The sequence below is a fragment of the Oncorhynchus mykiss genome, chromosome 18 (genome assembly GCF_057628025.1).
Source record: "Oncorhynchus mykiss isolate SJ-2025 chromosome 18, ASM5762802v1, whole genome shotgun sequence".
NCBI lineage: Eukaryota > Metazoa > Chordata > Actinopteri > Salmoniformes > Salmonidae > Oncorhynchus > Oncorhynchus mykiss.
The window spans coordinates 55,428,219-55,455,568 of record NC_143039.1 but is presented as its reverse complement, the minus strand read 5'-3'; the positions used below and the strand labels follow the sequence as shown (position 1 = coordinate 55,455,568).

General features: G+C 44.2%; 1 protein-coding gene and 1 long non-coding RNA gene across 4 annotated transcripts in view; one reads left to right on the top strand and one right to left on the bottom strand.

Annotated features, from left to right (window-relative positions):
• Nucleotides 1–2,903: 2,903 nt before the first annotated feature.
• Nucleotides 2,904–27,350, bottom strand: part of LOC149975600 (uncharacterized) — a 34,839-nt gene continuing 10,392 nt past the window's right edge. For 2 of the 3 annotated variants that reach the window (XR_016488206.1, XR_016488204.1), the window contains one exon: nucleotides 10,413–14,206. This is a non-coding gene — a long non-coding RNA (uncharacterized LOC149975600). Of the gene's footprint in view, nucleotides 6,314–7,115; nucleotides 7,248–10,412; nucleotides 14,207–27,350 lie in introns of those variants that run through there. The other variant, XR_016488205.1, reaches the window with a different exon arrangement.
• On the top strand, nucleotides 15,654–26,313 carry LOC110496398 (terminal nucleotidyltransferase 5A). The gene is made up of 2 exons (XM_021572276.3): nucleotides 15,654–15,962; nucleotides 24,447–26,313. Exons 1-2 carry the CDS (start codon nucleotides 15,807–15,809, stop codon nucleotides 25,476–25,478), a joined length of 1,188 nt encoding a protein of 395 aa, XP_021427951.1. The 5' UTR covers nucleotides 15,654–15,806; the 3' UTR covers nucleotides 25,479–26,313.

Sequence of the window (27,350 nt, the reverse complement as noted above, 5' to 3'; positions counted from 1 at the left end):
TGAGCCAAGTCCAAACTGTTTGACATCTGTGCTCAATCTTTACCATGGCGTGTAATGGATTCTCACAGAACCTTTGTTCTCTCTTAAGAGAAGAGGGAAGGTAGGAGGAGAGGGGGAGCTAGGTAGGGGGCCTCACGAAGGAACGCGGGGCTCCTGGAAAACATCAGGGTAAGACTAGGTGAGACCGGGGGTCAGTTACTGTTAAACCAGGATCAGAGGAAAAAGCTTAGATCATAGTAGAATGTATGGAATGGGATACTGCGCACACAGAGGCTACCCCTTGAAGAAACAGGGCATCCACAAACATATTGAGTTATACACAGAACACAAATACGTTTTGGGCCAGAGAGTACATCTTAGATGTTGGTACAGAGCATCAATATCAACAAGCTCAGGGTTAGCTGGTAAACCTTTGGCCCTAAGTTTAAAAATGGCTAGAACATAGAACCTGGTACCGAAACGTATAGGTACATTCAGGATTCAAATTAGAGATTTGATCACAAGTTTCACATGTGAGCTCACGATCCACCTTGGCTCACTCAGATGCAGTTTTACACATAAACTTGGGGTCTCCTGGCAACACTTCTCACCAAAGGGCACTGGTCACTTGGGTCAGCAAAACAGCCTCTGAACTACACTGCCCTCTGTAGTTTGAAATACCCTGCCCTCAGTCAGGCCTCAGCTGGTTCTGTGTGTGTGCAATGTCATCTGTTATGTAGCCTGAACCTTTCTGACCTCATTGATGAGATAAGTCACCCATGTTCCCATAGAAAGGTTTGTCATGAAGCAGCTGAGAACCTGATCACTGAACTGTCCCTCGCATGTACCCTTCCAACCCAGAAATGTAGGAGTGAAGTTGTCTTTAAGTATGTTGTGACTGCGTGTCACTGGTCTTCCCTACATGGCAGATAGATGATACAGGAGCTATCTTTATGTGCCACATGGGGCCTAAATGTCAGAGGTTTCCCTCTTTGATCCGTTTTGACACAAAATCCTGTGATGGTTAGTAAACAGAGCTAGATAATACACTGTATTGTCTCATTGCTGGGCAAGTTGATTACAGCTGTATGAGAAGCTAACTTACAGATAATTAAACAGATGGACAGCACATCAATACGCATAAGATTATATGGCACACCTTCACAGCTGGTAGTGAGAAGAGTCCTCCCCTTGAGGCCGTGTACAGTACCTTCCCCAACAGATGTGTGATCCAGGTTGGATCAAAGACCGCAGCAGGTGTGGACGTGTGTCAGCCTCTGGGATCTTCAACTTCCCCTGGGCTGGTCCCTGTTATGGAGCTTACAGCTGGAGGGGCTTCAGGTCTGGCTGAGCCTGAGTGTATAGGACCTACATCAGAGAGATGTTACGTAGTGGAATATAGCGTCTTGGATGGAGAATCGTCCCTCTGACTTTACAACCACCACTATATCTTCTAAAACGTGTTTGGAGCTGCAGTGTTCGTGGAGTGAATTCCAATTAGAAGCAATAATGTTATTCTGAATTGCACTTTAGACAATTGCAGCCTGCTGTGTGTGGTTCAGATTAGAGGAAAGCACTTGTGTTAATGTCATGATCCATTTTAAACGTCAGTGACTCAGTGGCGGTGTGAAGGTTTGCAATGTTCATCGCGTCACTTATATACTCATGCACTTTTGAACCAGGATAGTCACAATGTACCTCTCACATACAGATGTAGGCTCTTAGTTTGAGCTAGGTTTCTACATCAGTGAGGAAAAATCAAGTCGAAAATGTCTAAGTAGAAGTAAAAAAACTTCAGAGGCCTTTTTTAACCTCAAATACATTGCATGTTTTTCCATTCCTACATGGCAGGAAAGTTCTCCTGCAGCAGGGTGATCAAAATAAGATTCTACATCTGTATAGGCTCCTCACTAATTACTATTTAGCATTTCCCACAGTTGTGGATGGGATGTCAGGTCCTCTAGGTGGTTGTGACAGTGAGGGCTGTATCTGCTACAGTTCGGGGTGTTATTGTGGTGCGATTCACTTTTCCTTGGCTGAGCTCCAGCTAGCACTGACCAATGCAATTCACAATGGCTCAACTTCTTCAAGCACTGACTCACCATTGGCTACATGTTGATGTACAACACACACATCGAGGTTGATAGCTGTAGACAGGGTATTGATTCATTTAGGTTTGGTCATTGTTGTTGTCTTTTCTTATCCAGTCTTTGATTATTATCAGTCAATGGATTACTTCTTCCTCTCTGTAGCATCAGTACACTGCCATCAGTACACTGCCATCAGTACGCTGCCATCAGTACACTGCCGTCAGTACGCTGCCATCAGTACACTACCATCAGCACACTGCCATCAGTACATTACCATCAGTACGCTGCCATCAGTACACTGCCATCAGTACGCTACCATCAGTACGCTGCCATCAGTACGCTGCCATCAGTACACTATCATCAGTACGCTGCCATCAGTACACTGCCATCAGTACACTACCATCAGTACACTACCATCAGTACACTGCCATCAGTACACTACCATCAGTGCGCTGCCATCAGTACGCTGCCATCAGTATGCTGCCATCAGTACGCTACCATCAGTACGCTGCCATCAGTACGCTGCCATCAGTACGCTGCCATCAGTACGCTGCCATCAGTACGCTACCATCAGTACGCTGCCATCAGTACGCTGCCATCAGTACGCTGCCATCAGTACGCTACCATCAGTACACTACCCTCAGTACACTGCCATCAGTACTCTGCCATCAGTACGCTGCCATCAGTATGCTGCCATCAGTACGCTGCCATCAGTACACTACCATCAGTACACTACCATCAGTACGCTGCCATCAGTACGCTGCCATCAGTACGCTGCCATCAGTACACTACCATCAGTACACTACCATCAGTACGCTGCCATCAGTACGCTGCCATCAGTACACAGCCATCCTGTAGCCTGCCTTCAGAAAGTATTCATACCCCTTGACTTATTTCACATTTTGTTGTTTACAGCCGGAATTCAAAATTGCTTGAATAGATTTTTTTCCTCACCCATCTACACACAACACCCCGTAATGTCAAATCAAATGAAATCATATTTTATTGGTCACATACACGTGTTTAGCAGATGTTATTGCAGGTGTAGCGAAATGCGTGTGCTTCTTGTTCTGACAGTGGAGCAATATCTAACATGTAATCTAACAATTTCACAACATATACCCAATACACACAAATCTAAGTAAAGGAATGGAATAATTAAGAATATATAAATATATGGATGTGTAATGTCAGAGCGGCATAGACTAAGATACAGTTGAATGGTATAGAATACAGTATATACATATGAGATTAGTGCAAGATATGCAAGATAGGTAAACATTAATAAAGTTACATTATTAAAGTGACTAGTGTTCCATTTATTAAAGTGGCCAATGATTTCAAGTCTGTACGTAGGCAGCAGCTCTAATGTGCTAGTGATGGCTATTTAACAGTCTGATGGCCTTGAGAAACATTTTTTTGCATCTTTGGCAGTGTTTACAGCTGGGTAAGTCCCTACAATCTGGCACACCTGTAGTGTATAATATTTATTATTCATAAATTCTTCAAGCTCTGTCAAGCCATTTTTAAGTCTTGTCAGATTTTTAAGCCGATTTAAGTAAAAACTGTAACTACAACACTCAGGAACATTCAACGTTGTCTTGGTAAGCAACTCCAATGCAGATTTAGCCAGATTGTTTTAGGTTATTGTCCTGTTGAAAGGTAGATTTGTCTCCCAGTGTCTGTTGGAAAGCAGACTAAACCAGGTTTTCCGATTAGGAATTTGCATGTGCTTAGTTCTATTCCATTTCTTTGTATCCTTAAAAACACCCTAGTCCTTGACGATGACAAGCATACCGATAACATGATGCAGCCACCAGCATGCTTTAAAAAAAGATGGATTTGCTCCGAACATAACGCTTTGTATTCAGTACATGTTTTGCAGTTTTACTTTATTGCAAACAGGATGCATGTTTTGGAATATTTTTTATTCTGTACAGGCTTCATTCTTTTCGCTCTGTCATTTAGGTTAGTATTGTGGAATAACTACAATGTTGTTGCTCCATCCTCAGTTTTCTCCCATCACAGCCATTAAACTCTGTAACTGTTTTAAAGTCACCATTGTACTCATGGTGAAATCCCTTCCTCTCTGGCAACTGAGTTAGGAAGGACGCCTGTATGTTTGTGGTGACTGGGTGTATTGATACGCCATCCAAAGCCTAATTCATAACTTCACCATGCTCAGTGGGAAATTCAATGTCTGCTTTATTTTGACCAATAGGTGCCCTTCTTTGGGAGGCATTGGAAAACCTCCCTGGTCTTTGTGGTTGAATCTGTGTTTGAAATTCACTGCTCGACTGAGGGACCTTACAGATAATTGTATGTTTACAGAGATGTAGTCATTCAAAAAGTATGTTAAACACTATTTTTCACACAGAGTGAGTCCATGCAACATATTATGTGACTTGTTGAGCACCTTTTTACTCCTGAACTTATTTAGGTTTGTCATAACAAAGGGTTTGAATACTTACTGACTCAAGACATTTCACCTTTTCATTTTTTATGAATTTGTCAACATTTCTTTGACATTATGGGGTATTGTGTGTAGGCCAGTGACACAAAATCCCATTTTAAATTCTGGCTTTAACAACAACATTTTGAAAAAGTAAATGAGTGTGAATACTTTCTGTTTCATTTGTCTAGCTTTCAATCGATGCCAATATGTTTCCTTGAATTTCTCCAAATGATTTCCTATAAATAGCACAATTTGAAAGTATGCTAGCAGTACCAATTAGAAGGCACAGTACTAATTGGTACTGTGCATTCTGTGCTTTCCCTGATTAATGAAAGAGAAATGTGTCCTTTTCATTTGAAACTAAAGACGTCACTTGGTCTGTTGTTCTCATGAACCAGCCAACAAGGAAATGTATTAAGGAAATGTTCATAGAGTTCTTTGCATTTGCTGTTCCTTTTGTGCAACAAGTAACGCCCACATATTTCCTCACTGTTGTTTGCTGACCGTACTGTGGATTGTTCTGGTTGAAGACATTTGAAAGCATTATGTAATTGGAAACCATACAGAAAACATGATGTACATCAAGGATCAGTGTGATTTATAGCTATGTTTTCACATGTTGCAAGATGGTGAAAAGCGTGCGACGGAAAGTGTACAAACCAAACACACGACAATGCAATATAATGCTCATCTTTGCCCTGTAGCCTACTACTGTACCTAAACAGCATAGCCTTTGGCACAGTGCAGCAGAAAAACAAGTGTTATTCACTCCATATTCAGATGTGTAGTGTACATAAAGATCTACATGGTTAATAATACTATTGCATATAACAGTTAATGGTAATATTGGTACGTGCAGGTTGCTATACCGTATTCAAGGTCAAGGTACATTATTGGGGTGCGAAAGGCCAAATCATTCTGTTATTAAATGTGACGCTAAACATCATGGCTGTGTCTTGAAGACCAATTTCAGTTGAATGCATTCAGTTGTACAGCTGACTCGGTTAGTGACTTTTTTGCCATATTAGCATTGACATGAAATCAGTCAAAACACCTCAAAACAAGACATGGTATCAAGAACAAGATAAAACTAGCTGAAAACTAGATTCCCATGGCAGCTTCTTGTCATTGTTGCTTGCTGTCTGACCGTTCAAAATCATAACAACATGCAGCGTCCGGCACCATTTTCATGACGTTGTCAGCCAACCCATCTTTAGAAAAATGTTTGAAACGTTTTAGAATTTCTCTATTTATCTAATGAACACCAACATGGATTGTTGTCAACACCCACATTACGCTGAAGTAGTATTTCTGGTCAGGCTTGCATACGAGCCAGACAGGGCTGTGGTGGTGACTGTTATTGTTGATACCCACTCATTCTCTCTCTCTCTCTCTCTCTCTCTCTCTCTCTCTCTCTCTCTCTCTCTCTCTCTCCCTCTCTCAGGTAATAGCTGTGTGTAATAGGATCTTCTACAGTGCCACAGGGTGCTACTAAAGCCTCGATAAACAGCAGGCCCCTCAGCCATTTAATAATAAATGCATTAACACTCTTCTCAGAACTCATATCTCCACGAATGGAGGGGAGGGGCGTATACAGGAGGATAGGGCAGATGAGAGGTGAGGTGCTCTATGCCCCGGGTGAAGAGTGCTGTATGGGCATGTCTTCCATCACCGCCCCCCTGAGTGTTGGATCTCTGGATCTCTGTGTAAATGACTCTTCTAATAAGATGTGTTCACCTACATGCTACAGCTCCAGGACATCAGAGGTGAGGGAGGAAGTACTGACTATCTGTGAAAACAAACAGAACAAGACAGACAAGAGAGAGAGGAGGACGAAACAGAAGAGAGAGAGAGTGTGAACGGGTGGGGATGTTACTCTCTCACAGAAGGATAGCTCAGTGTCTTTAAAGTCGATCGGTGTACAGGTTTTGGTTTGCTCCTTTCTGCTCCTATCCTGTGTCATATTCTAACGTCCTTCACTGATGCTCATACTATTCCTCGTTCCTGTTGGATCTCTTTTTTATTGTAGCTGATCTCCATAGGATAAAGTATGATGTATCTATAAAGACTTAATTAGTTAAATAAAGTTTAACATTTATCATTTAATTGTTTATTTTTTGTATAAATAAATAACACATATATGACATCCCATACATAATAATGTTTAGGCTCACTCAGATAACCTTGGTGTTCTGAGGATTCCCGATCAAGTGACTGAGTGGAGTTTCTATGTCATAACCAGTTTTGCTCCATTCCTAATCAGCACAGTGTCTGGGAACAGGACCACTGATGATTATCATAACAGGTGTGTGTGTGTGTGTGTGTGTGTGTGTGTGTGTGTGTGTGTGTGTGTGTGTGTGTGTGTGTGTGTGTGTGTGTGTGTGTGTGTGAGTGTGTGAGTTGTGAGTGTGTGAGTGTGTGAGTGAGTGAGTGTGTGAGTGAGTGTGTGAGTGAGTGAGTGAGTGAGTGAGTGAGTGAGTGAGTGAGTGAGTGAGTGGAAGCCAGGTGCATATAGAGTAGAGATCAGAAATCAGCCTTAGCTCAGGGCTGAATGGAAAGGAATGACCTTAACCCCACCGGCGCAACACTACCATGTTAGTCTCAGGCAGACAAAGTAGATGACTCCACCAGAGGCTTGTATACTACAGTAACTCCATTCAGCTCTGTCACAACAGCTTGGTCAGTTCAGCACCTTGGCAGCCGGTCTGTGGCTTGTGTTTGACCTGTGAGGAGGAGAGAAGAGACATGTGGCGTTTCTGTCCCTTTGATACTCAATGTCCTGTTCTATTCTGTTCTGTTCTGCAGCCGAACCTTGATGATGATGATAATATCTTTCTGTGAGGAGGAGGGTTCGATAGACAGCTGGTCTCCCTGGATACTGAATGTACAGTACAGTATGTAAACATCCCCATAAGCCTGAGCTCTGGCTGCTGTCTGGGGTCTGTTCAGAAGGATGCCACGTTACACAACGTTGAGCAGTCGGATGGCGTTGTCTCTTGATGCTTAATGTTCTGTTCTACAGCCCAACCCCAGGATGATGACTGAACATCCTCCAGCGCATGAGCTCTGCACTCTTCCAAGAAGTCTGACAGTCTTCTTTGAAAGAGTGAAAACAGGCCCACTGTCTTACTCTCCACGTGGGAGCTCACTCTCAGTGCCTCTGGACCCCATCAGCTCCAGTCACGAGTCACACGTATAGCCATATTGAATTCTTTAGCGATATGACATTTTAGGATTCCTGTTTAATGAGCATATTTTATTCCCGTCATGATGTTTTCAGGGGGCGTTTCACTGTTCACCCATCCTCACATTATAGTACCTCCGTATTATAACCATATAGCCATTCTAAATGAAAACATATTTACCCACATCTTGCCATATTTTCATTGACTATTCACATTTGCATTATTCAAAGCAGTCAATGGTTGTAAACAGACATGACTACATACAGTACATATGGCTATATTTCCACTGTTCACCCAAACAGTATACAGTAACAGTATTATAAATTCTATAAAATATCTCATGTAGACAGACATACACGTACGGCTGGCCATATATTTACGCACGTATGGCTGGCCATATATTTTCGCTCCTACTGTCTAATCCAGTGGTTTCCCTGCCTACGTTAGTACACAGTGTGTTAGGTTACGTAAATGCAGACGTAAGTATTGAAAGCAGGACTGGGTGGACTAGACCAGACCAGCTGGCAGTCGGTGGAAGGGGAGCCTAAAGTACAGTTGTGACATAACACTGTAAAAGGTTTGACTCCTGACAGAAGACAGCAGGGCTCTCCAACCCTGTTCCTGGAGAGCTACAGTGCCCTCCTGTAGGTTATTGCTGCAACCGCAGAAGAGACAAATTCTGTCCAAGTGGGAATACAGCAATTCAGCCTAAGCAGACCCTTTGGGACAATGACTCCCATTGTTATGGCGGAGACAAGACCATCTCGTCATTATATACAGTTTCTCTGATTCAGCTAATCAACCAGCTAATTATTAGAATCAATTGTGCGATATTAGGGTTGGAGTGAAAACCTACAGGAAGGTAGCTCTCCAGGAACAGGGTTGGAGTGAAAACCTGCAGGAGGGTAAGCTCTCCAGGAACAGGGTTGGAGTGAAAACCTACAGGAGGGTAAGCTCTCCAGGAACAGGGTTGGAGTGAAAACCTGCAGGAGGGTAGCTCTCCAGGAACAGGGTTGGAGTGAAAACCTACAGGACGGTAGTTCTCCAGGAACAAGGTTGGAGTGAAAACCTACAGGAAGGTAGTTCTCCAGGAACAGGGTTGGAGTGAAAACCTACAGAATGTTAGCTCTCTAGGAACAGGGTTGGAGTGAAAACCTACAGGAAGGTAGCTCTCCAGGAAAAGGGTTGGAGTGAAAACCTACAGGAAGGTAGCTCTCCAGGAAAAGGGTTGGAGTGAAAACCTACAGGAAGGTACTGTAGCTCTCCAGGAAAAGGGTTGGAATGAAAACCTACAGGACAGTAGCTCTCCAGGAAAAGGGTTGGACAGCCCTGGTATACAGTATATGTATATGTTTATTTGTATTTATTTTGAACTTTCTTGGTGTTTTTAATGTAAAAGCTCTGGTAGAGGAATATTTCCATGTATTACTACCATGAAACTTGAAATTGATTTGATCAGAACTTTCTATAATTTAGCTTAATCTGAATATGTCCTTGACCGTCTCTCAAAAGACTTAACATCCTGTACTTGTCAGACCAGACCAATGGGACCAGGCCAATAGAGAGGTGTTAATTCCAGTGAGAAACAACCACGGTCAAACTAAATGTCACTTGATGTCCAGACAGAAGATAACAGGAAATGATTTTATTTGTATCCTGAAGCAGATACGGTAAATCCCTAGCAAACAACCATATTGATTTTATGATGCTATAAATAGACCCAGGACAAAATACATGTGAAACTTGTCTGGTTACACTCAGTACTTTTTGTGATGCAAGCTCTCATTACCTGTTATTGTATCCACTGTGTTCCTTGGAGGAATAAGGAAGTGTTGTCCATGCTCTGTTTGTCTTGAGGCCTAATCTGAGAGAGGATGTTGTTCCTCAGTTGACAACCTCCTTGTTTCACCTGTCAACACTGGAGCCCTACCAACATCTGTTTGTGGCGCGGCTCCATGTCGGTGTGTGCGAGTGAGTACGTAAGTGTGTGCATGTGTCTGTGTGTTTTCGTTTTTGCGTGTGCATCCTTGTGTGTGTGTGAATGGCGTTAGCGTGCTGTTCACATTCCTCCCTTGCCTTGAGGGGAACGACTGGAGCAGGACATCAGTACAGAAGAATATTACTAAAAGAAATCCATCCATCATCCTTTCTCCTCATCTACCCTTTGGTTAAATAAAACTTGGTCTTGGTTTGCTTGATCCTTAGCTCTCTGGGCAACATCTTCTCTCAGATGAGGCCCTCAAGCCAAACCGAGCATAGACAGCGCCTCCTTATTCCTTCAACACCCAGCACTGCTGTACATTATCATCCCAAAGGCTCTGTCCTTCCAGGTTGTGTGTGTGTTTTACCACCATCGCATCCTGTAGTGCAACATGAAGCTAATGTGGCAATCACTAATCCTAGGTAAACACAACTGTGTATCTGTGACGTATCTGTGGGGGCAAATGAAGTTAGTTGACTAAAGATGGGTGTGTTTGATCAGGAATATGATGACTGGTGTCTGGTTTATAAGGAACAATTTCATCTCATCAATCCAACTCTACCAACCCACCAACCCACAGAGATGTGCACGCACACACGCACACACACACGCACACACGCACGCACACGGCATACAGACTCTCAGAATGGACAGCATATCAGAATGAATATACAGTATAATGGCTTTGCCATACATTAGGTAAGAGATCAATGGAATGCCGATTGATGGTGATGATAATACAATGTATTGGGAATGACATCCATACAAGCATTATACTCAGATTTATACCCCCCAACACAGGGAGAAATACACGCATAAACAATATTCTAATTGTAGGCTGATTATGATGGCCGACAATGAGGAGATTCTGGATCTATCTCCCACGGGGGGATGAGTGTGTGGCGTTTACATGGTTCTGGTGGAACTGTTGCCTAATCCATTAAGATTGTTCGCCCCACTATGATCCTCTCCCCTGTGGTATCGTCCAAACTTTACGTTTCAATAAAAATGATATTCTTCTTCATTGATGGAAAATGTTTACAACTGCGTGGTAGGTTTCTGAGGTCTAAAGATGTGTCCTTCCTTTCTGATGATGTTTTTCCTGTTCCAGCTCTTTGAGAGGAGCCGGCTTGGACAGCAGACATAGACCCGTCCTCCAGCCTCTAGTGTTGGCACCATGCCACCAGGCAGCCGATAATTAACTGTATGAATAGAAGTGCCACTCCCCTGCATGCCTGCGTGGTGGTACTGCTCTTTATCCTGATGCCTGTGTAAAACCCGTTTACCAATTGACAATAACTAACACGGCCTGAGGTATCTGTAACTATGACCTACGGTCACTTCCTCATTCAAAACACACACACACCTGTTTGCGCTTTAGACACATGGGCCAAGCACGTGTTTGCCTTTAACTCAACAACAATATGGGACACGGATATTAACCAGCTCTTTTACTCCTATACCCGCCCAGAAACTCACTGTCACGACAGAATGTCAAGTGATTCCCGTTCGCACGCCGCTACGGGGGATTCTTTAGAAATTGAGAGAGGACGAGGGTGAGGAGAGAGGGAGGAGAGGTAAGGAGAGAGGGAGGAGAGGTGAGGAAAGAGGGAGCAGAGGGGAGGAGAGACAATGCAGAGAGGCCCTCCTGCCCCTGGTTCTGGGGTATTATTAGCCTACTGACGCAGGTGCCTTCCCCACGTCACGTCTGTCCTGTCAGTCACACCAAGCCCAGCACTGACTGACTAGGAGAGGCTGTTACCATGGAAATCGTGACTATGTTAACAATAAGCTGCTCAGGTCAATGATACCCGTGATGACGCCACTCTCTCCTCTTGTTGGCTCAACTTAACTAGTCTCATCAGGGCCCCTCATATTCATAAACTGGTAGAGGGAGACTGGTAGAGGGAGTCTGGTAGAGGGAGACTAGTCAGGGAGACTGTTAGAGGGAGACTGGTAGAGGAAGACTGATAGAGGGAGACTAGTCAGGGAGACTGTTAGAGGGAGACTGGTAGAGGGAGACTGGTAGAGGGAGACTAGTCAGGGAGACTAATAGAGGGAGACTAGTCAGGGAGAATGTTAGAGGGAGACTAGTCAGGGAGACTGATAGAGGGAGACTAGTCAGGGAGACTGGTAGAGGGAGACTGGTAGAGGGAGACTAGTCAGGGAGACTGATAGAGGGAGACTAGTCAGGCTGTTACCATGGAAATCGTGACTATGTTAACAATAAGCTGCTCAGGTCAATGATACCCGTGATGACGCCACTCTCTCCTCTTGTTGGCTCAACTTAACTAGTCTCATCAAGGCCCCTCATATTCATAAACTGGTAGAGGGAGACTGGTAGAGGGAGTCTGGTAGAGGGAGACTAGTCAGGGAGACTGTTAGAGGGAGACTGGTAGAGGGAGACTGATAGAGGGAGACTAGTCAGGGAGACTGTTAGAGGGAGACTGGTAGAGGGAGACTGGTAGAGGGAGACTAGTCAGGGAGACTGGTAGAGGGAGACTAGTCAGGGAGAATGTTAGAGGGAGACTAGTCAGGGAGACTGATAGAGGGAGACTAGTCAGGGAGACTGGTAGAGGGAGACTGGTAGAGGGAGACTAGTCAGGGAGACTGATAGAGGGAGACTAGTCAGGGAGACTCTTCAGGGGGACTGGTCAAGGAGACTGTTAGAGGGAGACTCATAGTGGGAGACTAGTCAGGGAGGCTGGTAGAGGGAGACTAGTCAGGGAGACTGGTCAAGGAGACTGTTAGAGGGAGACTGTTAGAGGGAGACTAGTCAGGGAGGCTGGTAGCGGGAGACTGATAGAGGGAGACTGATAGAGGGAGACTAGTCAGGGAGGCTGATAGAGGGAGACTGAGTAACAGGCTGACACCTTCCACAAACAAGCAAGCATGCTCACACTGAGACAAGTCATTATAGCAGGCGTTATCAAGGTGGGGTCCGTAGACAGGAGGGAGTCCACGGGCAGCAGGTGTTATCAAGGTGGGGTCTGTAGACAGGAGGGAGTCCGCGGGCAGCAGGTGTTATCAAGGTGGGGTCCGTAGACAGGAGGGAGTCCACGGGCAGCAGGTGTTATCAAGGTGGGGTCCGTAGACAGGAGGGAGTCCACGGGCAGCAGGGGTTATCAAGGTGGGGTCCGTAGACAGGAGGGAGTCCACGGGCGGCAGGGGTTATCAAGGTGGGGTCCGTAGACAGGAGGGAGTCCACGGGCAGCAGGTGTTATCAAGGTGGGGTCCGTAGACAGGAGGGAGTCCACGGGCAGCAGGTGTTATCAAGGTGGGGTCCGTAGACAGGAGGGAGTCCACGGGCGGCAGGGGTTATCAAGGTGGGGTCCGTAGACAGGAGGGAGTCCACGGGCAGCAGGGGTTATCAAGGTGGGGTCCGTAGACAGGAGGGAGTCCACGGGCAGCAGGGGTTATCAAGGTGGGGTCCGTAGACTGGAGGGAGTCCACGGGCAGCAGGGGATATCAAGGTGGGGTCCGTAGACTGGAGGGAGTCCACGGGCAGCAGGGGTTATCAAGGTGGGGTCCGTAGACTGGAGGGAGTCCACGGGCAGCAGGGGATATCAAGGTGGGGTCCGTAGACTGGAGGGAGTCCACGGGCAGCAGGGGATATCAAGGTGGGGTCCGTAGACTGGAGGGAGTCCACGGGCAGCAGGGGTTATCAAGGTGGGGTCCGTAGACTGGAGGGAGTCCACGGGCAGCAGGGGATATCAAGGTGAGGTCCGTAGACTGGAGGGAGTCCACGGGCAGCAGGGGTTATCAAGGTGGGGTCCGTAGACTGGAGGGAGTCCACGGGCAGCAGGGGATATCAAGGTGGGGTCCGTAGACTGGAGGGAGTCCACGGGCAGCAGGGGATATCAAGGTGGGGTCCGTAGACTGGAGGGAGTCCACGGGCAGCAGGTGTTATCAAGGTGGGGTCCGTAGACAGGAGGGAGTCCGCGGGCAGCAGGTGTTATCAAGGTGGGGTCCGTAGACTGGAGGGAGTCCACGGGCAGCAGGGGATATCAAGGTGGGGTCCGTAGACAGGAGGGAGTCCACGGGCAGCAGGTGTTATCAAGGTGGGGTCCGTAGACTGGAGGGAGTCCACGGGCAGCAGGGGTTATCAAGGTGGGGTCCGTAGACAGGAGGGAGTCCGCGGGCGGCAGGGGTTATCAAGGTGGGGTCCGTAGACAGGAGGGAGTCCACGGGCAGCAGGTGTTATCAAGGTGGGGTCCGTAGACAGGAGGGAGTCCGCGGGCAGCAGGGGTTATCAAGGTGGGGTCCGTAGACTGGAGGGAGTCCACGGGCAGCAGGGGTTATCAAGGTGGGGTCCGTAGACAGGAGGGAGTCCACGGGCAGCAGGGGTTATCAAGGTGGGGTCCGTAGACAGGAGGGAGTCCACGGGCAGCAGGGGTTATCAAGGTGGGGTCCGTAGACAGGAGGGAGTCCGCGGGCAGCAGGGGTTATCAAGGTGGGGTCCGTAGACAGGAGGGAGTCCACGGGCAGCAGGTGTTCCACGGGCTGTGGAATAGTACTAACAACAACAGATTCAATTCATTTTTTAATAAGGTGCAATACAATGTAATATTATGAATCTATTAATTGATATTCTTGACCCTGAGAAACCTGGGCCTTGGGGCTTACTCGAGTATTGTATCCATAGAACTCCACCAATTATACATTTCTCAACTCAATACCAAAATGTTTTTTTCTTCTTTTTACCTAAAGGCACTGTAATTGAAGGTTTAAAACTGCAAAGGTTTTTCTCTGCCTCATGGAAAAATGTTTAGATGTTTTAGATTTCAGCTTTAATTAAAGCTGTAACAACAAAAAATAATAATTCTGCCCCATGACAAAATGTGTAGAATTGCAAGACATTTGCTTGAAAACTGCTAAATGTTTTTTCCGATGCCAAGAGGCGGGCCTTTAAAATGTTCCTTTCCAGAGCCCGAGACTTGGTTCATCCGGCCATGCACTGCCGAAGTCATAGTAAAATGCCATTTTTATTTTATCCAACTCGTGTTCTGATGAGGGTGTCCCTGAATAGTTTGCAATCAAAATGGGGCCCCGTACCCAAAGAGTTTGAGAACCAGTGTATTATAGAGAGTGAGGTTGCTGGCTGGTCAGGCCAGTTTGGAAAAGTGTGAATGACCAGTTGTCGATAAAGACAGGATTGAGATACAGACTGGTTTAAATTATACTGTAACAGAAACAAATGTTTTCCCCTACTTATGTGGAAAAAATACAGGCTTATAATTCACAATAACCAGAGTAAAGGCTCTCGTCAAGCTGCATCACTAAAGAGTTAATTATTGCGCTAGAAAATGTAAGGTAGTATAATTTCCGTTTGAGCCAATATACGGTATGTAGTGTTAACCGGAATGCAGTCTCCACAACTGCTGGAACATTGTCTTTAATTGTCAATCGCGCTATAAAGCGGATCTTCAGCGCTACTGACTGAATAGACCCCTAACTCTATCATTCTAGAGTAGACAGTTAAATAAAATGTTGTTCTTATGATTCAATTGTTGTTGTTGTTATTATTATTATTATCAGTCTATTACATGTCTACTCACTCTACAGAACAGAAGATGTGTTTAGCCAATAGACCGTGTAAATAGCCCTCTAATGCGTATACTAAATGTGACTGAAGTATCCAATGACAGCAACAGACTGGTCTCTGCTGACGCAAGGGAAGTGGGTATGTGCGCATGGCCGCTTGTAGTCTTCTGTGTCTTGAGGTAGGTCTTCATAAACCGGCTGAACAGCCAATCAGGACGTTTATGTTAATCCCATATTCTTAAAACCCGTCAATATGCCTCTAGCTGGATTACAGCTAGAAGTGTGTCACAGCGCAGGAGAATATTGGAGATGCCACACCGTTCAGTTTACGGGTCTATGATTTGCATGTGCAGAACTCTCTCGGATCTTCAGCCTAGATTGTTTAGAAACTTCTGTTCTAAGCGAATCTGAGAAGCGCAACAGGAGCGATTTTGTTTGATTTCTCGTCGATTTCAAGTTTCATTCCAACTTCAAAAGAAACACTTATTTGGGGAATTGCTTTGGTACTGTCCATAATAGCCTACATCAACTAAACTACCAAAGAATTGACTACTTTTCCAAATCCCATCGTCATGTCCTCCGGGGATGAGTCGGAGCAGAGTCGGCGGTTCTGTGTGTTGTCTTGGGAGCAGGTGCAGAGGTTGGACTCTATTCTCGGAGAGAGCGTCCCTATTCACGGACGCGGAAACTTCCCGACGCTCTCTGTACAGCCTCGGCAGATAGTGCAGGTGAGATAACGGCTTTGGTCTGGGGAGTTCTGGAGCGCATGCAGCCCGATATTGGGAAACGATACTTTTGTCTAGCCAAACTCATCTCATATGGCTGTTATTTTACATTATTTTAAATAGTTCAATATTTATCTAATTCAGTCTGATCATGAAGCGCTTTAGTGAATGAATAGCCAACTCAGGAATGTGCATGACATTTATTTTTTTAAGCGCACGAACGCTTGCACACTTTTACTCAGGTAGGCTACACACGCACACGCACAGTACATTGAAGTCGAATTTGATAGGTAGGCTAAGAAAAGTGTAAGGAAAGCAGTGTATTTTGGGAGCATTCCAATGCTAACCATGTCATCTTTGTGTAATATCATGATCTAGACCAGTCTCATTTCTCAGCACTGTGGCTGAGGATAAAAAGCTCCAATATTCTTCAATATCAGGTCAGATAACATCTGTGAATATGATTATTGGCCAGTCGTGTTGGCATGCTCATATACTGAATTTTTGCAATAGCCTACTCAAGGTATTGGAAATATACTGGGGTGCCTTGGTAGCCTACATTTGAACATCCACCCATTGCAGTGAATCATGACTTATGAATCCTCATGAGTGACAGTAATGTTATTTACATTCACTTCCACAGACAGGAGGAGATCTCAAGGAGCAGATGATCTAATGACTTAACTGACATTTTCCACTTTCTCATTCCAATGCTTCTGCCACCAGAAATGTCATTGGTCAAGGAAACCATACAACTTGTACACAGGGAGAGACAGTAAAGTACATTGAATTATAATTGGTGGAGTGCAGAGACTTTGAGAATGTAAAAGATTCCTCTCCAGTCTCTTTTCATTGATGAAACGAATGCTTGTGATCTGTATTAATAGAACAGACCTATGTGAAGGATGTATGCTCTATCCATGTTGTTCATCAGAGAAAATCCCCTGGCTGGAAAGGTCTACAGTGGGCTCTGGCTGGCCATGCAGCTCCATACCATCGGCAGTAAGCATTAGTGCATATCTCCAGTAACATGTTCCCTTCCTCTCTCTCCCCTACCTGGAAAACCAACTGATCCAACCCAGGGCCTAAATAAGAAATGTCTTCATACAACCAGAAATGTGTTCTTCCAGGTGTTCCACAGGGCTCTCAATAGGGGCCTGTTCACTGAAACGCTGTCATCTAGATAACATCTGTTTATTGTGCGGCTCCATATTGTTGTGTGTGTGTCTGTGTGTGTCCGTGTGTGTCTGTGTGTGTCTGTGTGTGTCCGTGTGTGTCCGTGTGTGTCCGTGTGTGTCTGTGTGTGTCTGAGCAGTGGGAGGTATCAAAGAAAAGTCTCACTGTTGGTGATTTAGTGCACACGAGAAGTCTCACACTTCATTTAGGGCAGTGGATTGTGGGTAGTTAAGCCAACATTGGGTTGACAGCTCTGAGGAACTATACAATAGGCTACACACACACACACACACACACACACACACACACACATGCACACACACATGCACACATGCACACGCACATGCACACACATGCAGACACACGCACACGCACACACACACACACACACACACCACAGGGGGTTGGTGACACCTTAATTGGGGAGGACAGATTTGTGGTAATGGTTGGTGCAGAAGGTGGAATGGTATCAAATGCATCAAACAAATGGTTTCCATTTGCTCCGTTTTCGGACATTATTATGAGCCGCAGCCTCCTGTGACACACACACACTAGCCAGTAGGCCTACCCAGTGGTTTTATACAGCTGAGATTACATATCCAGACATTGAATGTGTTTTAGTGTGTCAGATCAGATATTACTTCATGTTAACAGTAGGGTGGTAGAGGTAGAGCTAGGGGGCTAACCTGTTTTACTTGGCTTGGCCACCCAAGCAAAGGGAACACACTTTTTCCAGGTTTGCTCGAATCTAATTCAGGGTGTAGATTCTAGAATAGAGTAGAATACAATAGAGACTGACTGAGTGCACAGTAGGGCAAAGCCTGAGTAAGATCTGGTTTCGTTTTTGTTTGTTGTTTCTTCATCCCTGCTCTTGTTTCACCATTGTGAGTTTACTGGAAGTGAGCTCTACTTTCCTGGGTGGCGTCGATGGCTTCCATTTCTGGGGCAGGATGGGGAAACTGGATTAGTTAGTCAGTCACTCGAGTAACAGGGGCCTTAGAGGGTCAGGACTCTTGACAAGGTTGACATGGTATGAGTAGACCCTAAACACTCACATACTCACACACTCACACACCACAATACTAGCCCAGTCACCTGGTTCTGTTGTGGGCCCTGCCAGATTGTAAACCAACTCCTCTGTCGGTCTATTGTTGGTGAGACTCAACGACATTATGACACCACACGTCTCCACAGATAGAGTAACAGGAAAGGAACATATTTTGGGCTTACACTACAGTGTATAGCTCTGTTAGTCTTCTACATATAGGTGTGTGCATTCCTGTTGCTGGCTTTCAAGGAGGCCATTGCGGGGAAATGCCAGCTGAACTCAACATTCTCTCTCTCTATGAGGTAGAATCTTTTTTTATATTTAACTAGGCAAGACAGTTAATAATACATTTTTATTTACAATGACGGCCTATTAACAGTGGGTTAACTGCCTTGTTCAGGGGCAGAACAACAGATTTTTATCTTGTCAGTTCGGGAATTTGATCCAGCAAACTTTCAGTTACTGGCCCAACGCTCTAACCACTAGGCTACCTGCATCCCCAGTAAATGCTTTATCACCAGTCTAGTGTTATTAATGAGTACTCTATCACCAGTCTAGTTTTATTAATGAGTACTGTATCACCAGTCTAGTGTTATTAATGAGTACTGTATCACCAGTCTAGTTTTATAAATTAATGCTGGTTCAGGTGCCGTGACCACCCACAGCAAGGCAACAAATTCAGCTCTGAGGAAAACCCCATCATCTGTTCCTGCTAGCCTACTGACAGTACCCTGAGTATAGTGTGACTGGGCTGGGCTGCCTCTGCTTGCCTTCTGGGCTGACTTGACCGGATGCCAGGGTCATAGACTACTGAACATCTCATTCATTTACTGATGCCATTTACTTGGCTTGGCTGGGTCTTTCTGTGACTCTCTGTCCAGGCCAGGCAGTGCTCTAACTGGTGTCTAGGGGACCATGGGGTTTAGCTGGCTAATGGCTGTTTTTGACTCTGTTTTCCCACTAAAATAATAAAACACATTCAGGCTGCACTCAGACTGAAGTTAAGTTCCAAATGGCAGCCTATTCCCTATATAGTGCACTACGTATGGAATAGGGTGCTATTTAGGAGACACACAGACTGAGGTAAATGGACTACTAGAGGAAACCCGCCAGACTGGAGTAGAAATGCAAAGAGTCTGTACATAACGTGTCGCCAAGACATTGTCAACACCACACCGTCTGGTCAGTTTGTGGCTTTTTTTATACGTCTCTAGCTTCTCGTGGTCGACTTCGAGAGGAAGTGTCTCCCCTTAGCTCAACTTCACCCGGTGCTTGTTGCGTAACACGGGAATGGAATGGCTTGCTTTTGGAGAGGTAGAAGAAAGGGCGTTACTTCTTACTTTTGGAGACCCTTTTGTGTTATGAGACATTATCAGTGGGTCGTACGTGCTTAATGTAAGTCTTACAAGTCATTATAACCATGTAATGCATTACACCTGGAGGCATTCAGGTTGACCTATTCCATTCAGGTTGACCTATTCCATTCAGTTAGACCTATTCCATTCAGTTAGAACTATTCCATTCAGGTTGACCTGTTCCATTCAGTTAGACCTATTCCATTCAGTTAGAACTATTCCATTCAGGTTGACCTATTCCATTCAGTTAGACCTATTCCATTCAGGTTGACCTGTTCCATTCAGTTAGACCTACTCTATTCAGGTTGACCTATTCCATTCAGTTAGACCTATTCCATTCAGTTAGACCTATTCCATTCAGATTGACCTATTCCATTCAGTTAGACCTACTCCATTCAGTTAGACCTACTCCATTCAGGTTGACCTATTCCATTCAGTTAGACCTATTCCATTCAGTTAGACCTATTCCATTCAGGTTGACCTATTCCATTCAGTTAGACCTGTTCCATTCAGTTAGAACTATTCCATTCAGGTTGACCTATTCCATTCAGTTAGACCTATTCCATTCAGTTAGACCTATTCCATTCAGGTTGACCTATTCCATTCAGTTAGACCTATTCCATTCAGTTAGACCTATTCCATTCAGTTAGACCTATTCCATTCAGTTAGACCTATTCCATTCAGATTGACCTATTCCATTCAGTTAGACATATTCCATTCAGTTAGACCTATTCCATTCAGTTAGACCTATTCCATTCAGTTAGACCTATTCCATTCAGGTTGACCTATTCCATTCAGTTAGACCTACTCCATTCAGTTAGACCTATTCCATTCAGTTAGACCTATTCCATTCAGTTAGACCTATTCCATTCAGTTAGACCTATTCCATTCAGTTAGACCTATTCCATTCAGTTAGACCTATTCCATTCAGGTTGACCTATTCCATTCAGTTAGACCTATTCCATTCAGTTAGACCTATTCCATTCAGTTAGACCTATTCCATTCAGGTTGACCTATTCCATTCAGTTAGACCTATTCCATTCAGTTAGACCTATTCCATTCAGTTAGACCTATTCCATTCAGTTAGACCTATTCCATTCAGGTTGACCTATTCCATTCAGGTTGACCTATTCCATTCAGGTTGACCTATTCCATTCAGTTAGACCTATTCCATTCCGGTTGAACTATTCCATTCAGGTTGACCTATTCCATTCAGTTAGACCTATTCCATTCCGGTTGAACTATTCCATTCAGTTAGACCTATTCCATTCAGGTTGACCTATTCCATTCAGTTAGACCTATTCCATTCAGTTAGACCTATTCCATTCAGTTAGACCTATTCCATTCAGGATGACCTATTCCATTCAGTTAGACCTATTCCATTCAGGTTGACCTATTCCATTCAGGTTGACCTATTCCATTCAGTTAGACCTATTCCATTCAGTTGGACCTATTCCATTCAGTTAGACCTACTTGTCATTGGACGCAGTAACATATCACACAGCCCATATTAAAGGACAATTATTTCCTCATTGTTTGTTTCAGGCTAGCAGTATGTATAACTATCTTAATGGTATCATCATGGGTTGATACCTGATACCCTATGTTTGGTAAGGCAGTTATTACTGTTCATTATCGTGAATACTGCTTTTAGCTTAGTCAAACCTAATTCCAATATACGTACATGTGCATCTGGGTTCATTGAAGCATATATTCCAGTTTCTATGAATCATTGATTATTCCACGAGGACTCTGGGAAATGATTCATATATATTCTGGTGTTTGTTTCCACAGAAAGAAGGAAGAAGCCTTTAATATTCTGGATGTTTTTATTAGTGACCATCTGTCCGGAGGTCGGGTTACCAATAGAAACAGATTGCTTTGCTCACTGGAACACAGTAGGGTTCCATAAACTGCTTTTATTGCTTACTCAATTCTCTGTTAATTCCGCCCCTTAAAAGGATTGGCTTTGAAACTCAACATTCATTATTTCTTAACCTTTAGTTTACATTTTGAACCTTTTCCTCAATAGACCTTTTTATGGTGGTGTCATTTTTCATTGTGAGTACCACTACCCCTTCCCTTGGAACCCCTGTCAGTAGCCATGGACCATATTAATATTCTTCAATCACACCACTGTGTGTTTCTGGGTCTGGGTAAAGGAGGCTACAATTAAAGGACAGGAAGGATTTTGCAAGAGTTTTGTCAGAGAGGGAGACAACACATATTATGCATGTCTCAATTTGCCTGTTTTTTTGGTCTGTCTTTGTTTTTAGGTTGGTAGAGAGGAGGCCGTAACCTAAATTCATGAATGGGGGATCTAGCTATGTTAGGTCAAAGACTCGGCAGGACACTCCTTTCCTGGTATGGTGGTGAAGCCAACAAAATCTAATTCCTCAGGCACAACTTTGTTTGCATGTGTGTTCCCGAAACAAATGTATAGGCTCCCCCCTTGGCACAGACGTCAATCCAACATCTATTCATTGAAATTACGTGGAAACAACATTGATTCAAGCAGTGTGAATCAGGCAGCATAGTACCTTTATTTAACTAGTCAAGTCAGTTAAGAACAAATTCTTATTTTCAATAACAGCGGGTTAACTGCCTGTTCAGGGGCAGAACGACAGATTTGTACCTTGTCAGCTCGGGGATATGAACTTGCAACCTTTCGGTAACTAGTCCAACGCTCTAACCACTAGGCTACCCTGCCTCCCCATCTTGAACTGGTTAAAACCATATTTCATTGTGGGTGGTGACTGATACAGATATCCACTTTGTAATGAAATGGTGGCACTGTAACAACTGCATAAAATAGGCATTTTGATAGTAAAGAGAGTGGGTAGCTTATGTTGTTATGTCTATCTTATGCTTAAATGGTAAACTTGATCCGACCTGGAAATGGAAATAGATTGTATGTGGACTAGATACAGATACCTGGTTAGATACTTGGATCAGTGTCTGGATAAAGAGACCAAGTGTGTGTACTTGGTAACCCTGGTCAGGCCTGTTAAGTATTGTCCCAGGTTCTTGTTTTCCTCGTTGGAGTGTTGTGACAGTCAGTCCCCGCTGCCTTTAGCTTCCCTTAACTCCAGGATCCACCCCAGATGGTTCTGTTCTGTGACGCAATAAGCTCATGAACCATTTCTTTACCAAGTACAGTATGCTGTTTATATTACCAAATAGGGAAAATATGTTTTCGGTATGGCGCAATCATACCAGAGTTTATAAGTTCACAAGCCAACCCCATTTGTCTACGTCTCACAGATGTGTAATGTTTCTTTTCGATAACCTCCAGGTCAGTTGGGTTTCCTCCAGAAGTTAGAGACAAAAGACATGCACTGGCTTGCTGTGTTCCACAGAAAAATCTCTGATTCTCCATGCATTACAATCAGAGGCTGTATCTCTCTGCGTGAGGAAAAAGACAGACATCTTTGTCTTTTAAGAATGGCATTAGGAGTATATGAACTAATTAAAAGGCTGTGCATTGCAAAAAAAACTGAAACTCTTCTCACAATCTTTTGATAGTAATGATAACATTTGCTATTTCACGTTGTTGCTTGTCATTATTTTGGTCGTTCCACTAATTCAGTGCCTTTTTAGAAGTGTAACTTGATTTCACCTAATTGTAATATTCTGTCATAAAGAGCTCATGTTCAACTTAATAAAAAACATGCTTTCCCATCTCAAGAGTTCAAATGTAAAAAATACTATAGCAAAGTGACAGAGTTGACAATTTCATCTTAAATCAGCCTTAAATCCCTCAAATGCTAAAATATTTCTAGCCCGTGTATCTATGGGTAACAGGGTTGACATGTTACGCTCAACCTGCTCAGTTTTCCACCACAAAACACTAGAAAAGGGGACAAAAGAGTAGAACCAGCTCACCTGCTTTTACACTGTGACTTGACTATTATATGTTCAATGTTTCTTTTGAAGAAATAATAATTAAAAAGGAATAGTTTCACCATATTAAAATGAGAGTTCAGTTCACATAACAGGGTTGACCTTAAAATGAGGGACAGACATAAATGAATCACTAATCACATGAAATAAATAATCATCTTCAGACATTACTTTTTCAAGCAACAAAATATATTTTTTTGGGGGGGGGGTTAGTGGATTGAAATCTTCCTAGAAGTGACACAGAGGTGATGGAGGGACATGTCAAAATGCTGCATTTTGGCCCTTTAGGAAGCCTTTATTCATATAAAAAATCAGATTTATTGACTTCTCAATGTGGTCTCTATTAAAAAGGAACTTCGTTTATTATAACAGGCTTTTAAAATGCAATGTTGGTGCACAATATCTACTTAAAATATCAAAGGGACGCAAAAGGAACTATTTTCGTGGAACGGACCCATTAACTGTTTGGTTCCTCTTTACGCCCCCCTGAGTTGCTCTCTATTCTCATCCACACAACCAAATTATTGGATGCTAGTATTTTATCTTTACTGTTATGAGCATAAGCTGAAAGCAAGGTGAACCATTCCTTGATTGAAATGTAAATATTACACATTTTTAAAAAGTGGCAGTGACCATGAAAGCTATGTTTCAACTTGCAGTGGCATGCATTTTCAGTGCATAGTTCTTTGAATGAATCACCCTAGTTTGTATGGATATCTCTCTCTTAGATCACGAACATATCTCGGCCGCAGATCACTCATAGATATCGCTTTAGGTGTCAAACTCATTCCATGGAGGGCCATGTGTCTGCAGGTTTTCACTCCACCCTTGATCAGTTAAGGTCACTGATTAGGTAGGAACTGAGTTTAACACCCCTGCTCTATCAGATCACTTGAAAGCAACAACAAAAAATACGTATTTGATCGGAAAAGAAAATTGACAATAAAGTGTACTAATAATACCTCTCAGATCACTCACCCATGTTTCTCTCTCTCTTCTGTTCAGGTGGTTCGGGCACGTCTGCAGGAGCGTGGTGTGGTGGTCCGGGATGTGAAGCTGAACGGTTCAGCAGCCAGCTATGTGCTCCACCAGGACACCGGCCTGGGCTACAAGGACCTAGACCTTATCTTTGGCCTAAACCTGACTGATGACAAGACCTTTCGTGTGGTCAAAGATGTGGTCCTGGACAGCCTGGTGGACTTCCTACCTCCGGGGCTCAGCCGTGTCTCGCCTATGACCCTCAAAGAGGCCTACGTCCAGAAGCTGGTGAAGGTGTGCAACGACACAGACCGCTGGAGCCTGATCTCCCTCTCCAACAACACAGGGAAGAACGTGGAGCTGAAGTTTGTGGACTCTCTGCGGAGGCAGTTTGAGTTCAGCGTGGACTCGTTCCAGATCGGTCTGGACTCACTGCTGCTGTTCGACCGCTGCTCAGAGACGGCCATGTCCATGTCTGAGAGCTTCCACCCCACCGTGGTCGGAGAGAGCATGTACGGGGACTTCCAGGAGGCCCTGGGACACCTCCGCACCAGGACCATAGCCACGCACAGCCCTGAGGAGATCCGGGGCGGAGGACTGCTGAAGTACTGCCACCTGCTAGTGCGGGGGTTTAAACCGGACTCAGAGGCTCATATGAAGCTGCTGCAACGCTACATGTGCTCTCGTTTCTTCATCGACTTCCCGGACATTGGCGAGCAGCAGCGTAAGCTGGAAGCGTATCTCCAGAACCACTTCAACGGCATGGAGGACAAGCGCTATGACTGCCTGGTGACGCTGCGGCATGTGGTGGACGAGAGCACCGTGTGCCTGATGGGCCATGAGCGCCGCCAGACGCTGGCACTGATCTCGGCGCTGGCGCTACGGGCCATGGCAGAGCAGAACGCCATCCCGGCCCTGGCTAACATCACCTGTTACTACCAGCCGGCGCCTTACGTCAGGGACGTCAACTTCAGTAACTACTACATAGCGCGGGTCCAGTCGCCCATGAGTAACTCTTATAGTAACTCTTACCACAGAACATGGCTCCCTTGCAGCTGAGTGATGTGGATCTGTGTAAGAGGACTGTGTTGTATGTTGTGTTTTTTACGCTTCTAGTTTCTCTGTTTTAGTCTCAAATGGTACCCTATTCCCTATATAGTGCAGTACTTTACATGACCAGGAAACTATATAGGGAATAGGGTGCCATTTGAGACACACCTCTGTCTCATGGTAACGTGAGCTGAGCAGTTTGATAGAGTGCTTTGCTCAGTCCACCTGTAGCAAAATGGCTTCTTGTGGGAGACTTGAGGACAACGTCCACTGAGGACCAAAAAAAAGGAAACATTTGTATTGAATTGTATCTTTTTGCCAAATCTTCAACTGCAACCATTCCCACTAAGTTATATCAATGAATACTGCTGTAAATCTGATTTGAGACGTTGTTATGATGTTTTGTTAGCTTTTTTTTCTGAAGCTTCTTTGTTATAGGTATGGTGAAGACTGGTGGTCTATTTTGATGTGTGGAAAACGGTTGAAATGTGATGGAATAACTTTTCAGCATCCCAGTCGCGATGAGGGACTTTAAGTGTATTTGGATCCATAAAAGGAAATATAAGAAACCAGAAATCTGAATTATGTTCTGACTGTGGTTTCAACTGATCTTTTCATTTGAAGATGTAAGGACCGAATAATAAAAATTTTGTGTAGCGTGAAGAAAACAAAACAGACTTTTGTGATTCTAAGTGCCTGAAATACCAACCGACATCTTAAAGTAGTTTACTTTGTAAATGAAATAACTGTTTTTGGATCTTTTTCACCCAGGTTACTGTACATTTCTCAATCCAGGGTCAGGGTACTTCATTTTCAAATAATAAAAAAAGATACAAAATGGAAACATTGGTGTTATCTCCTTCTTCCTCTATCGACACATTCATAATGGTTTCAGACATATGCTGTATATGTGATGGATGTATAAAACATAAGTATCTAATAGGTTACAGATCGTCCCTTTCGAATGAGAAGACAGACACAGACATGCAGGGCAAGCAGGTGGAAGGGTCTCTGTACGACTTAGCAGAGGCATGAAAGGTGCAATCTGCTAAATGTATAGCTGTTTAATTGTCATTTCAATTAATGGTATACCCACTGACATACCCCATCCCCCAGTTTAAAATAATTTGAGGGTTGCTGTTTGTTGAAACACAAATTAGCTGTGGCTTTAATCTGCTTCAGTCTCCTCTCTCTCCTACTGTATCATGCACTGTGGGCGTCCCTTCAAAATAAATATAATCTATTCTTTCCATTTCTATGATCTCATCAGTCTGACACCAAGGCCCTAAGACACACAAACACTTCCTTGTTCTGTTCTGTTCCCACCCCCTCAACGTTAACATGGGACACTGAATCCCCTCTGCCCTCGTAGCCATCCATACATTAGTTACGCCTCCATGTCGTCCATAGTGTCTCATGAGGGGTTTCCTGTATCATTGGAAAGAGGAGTGAAAAGAGATGGCTGTTGCCTGTCTTGTATGAATTGTATTCTGTGTGTTTTGGCTGAGCAGGCAGCTGAGGGCGGGCTGTCAGATTGAGAAGTTTGAGGTATTATTGTATTGCATTGCATGCCTTTTGGGGACTAGGCTCGTTTATCTTACAGGATTGTTATGCATTACCCCACGCTCGTCACTGAATACTCTTACCATGTCTCCCTGGTCCTACATATGTTTGTTCTGTCTTGCCATTGGCCAGAAAGGAGTTGGCTATACAACACAAACAGATCTGGGAACAGGATCGGGCTCTATTCAATCCACATCACGGAAGTTCAGTTTTACAGCATGATTTCAATTTAAAGACAATGCTCTGATATATCGGAGACTGCATTCACGTTAAACACGGCAAATGTCTGATCGATCGGAAATTACGTAACATTTCTAT

Bases quoted from the DNA above. Each gene is read 5' to 3' on its own strand.
- LOC110496398 (XM_021572276.3), top strand. From the start codon at position 15,807: ATGTCCTCCGGGGATGAGTCGGAGCAGAGTCGGCGGTTCTGTGTGTTG. The intron at 15,963-24,446 runs GTGAGATAACGG...TCTTCTGTTCAG, and splicing joins AGCCTCGGCAGATAGTGCAG to GTGGTTCGGGCACGTCTGCA.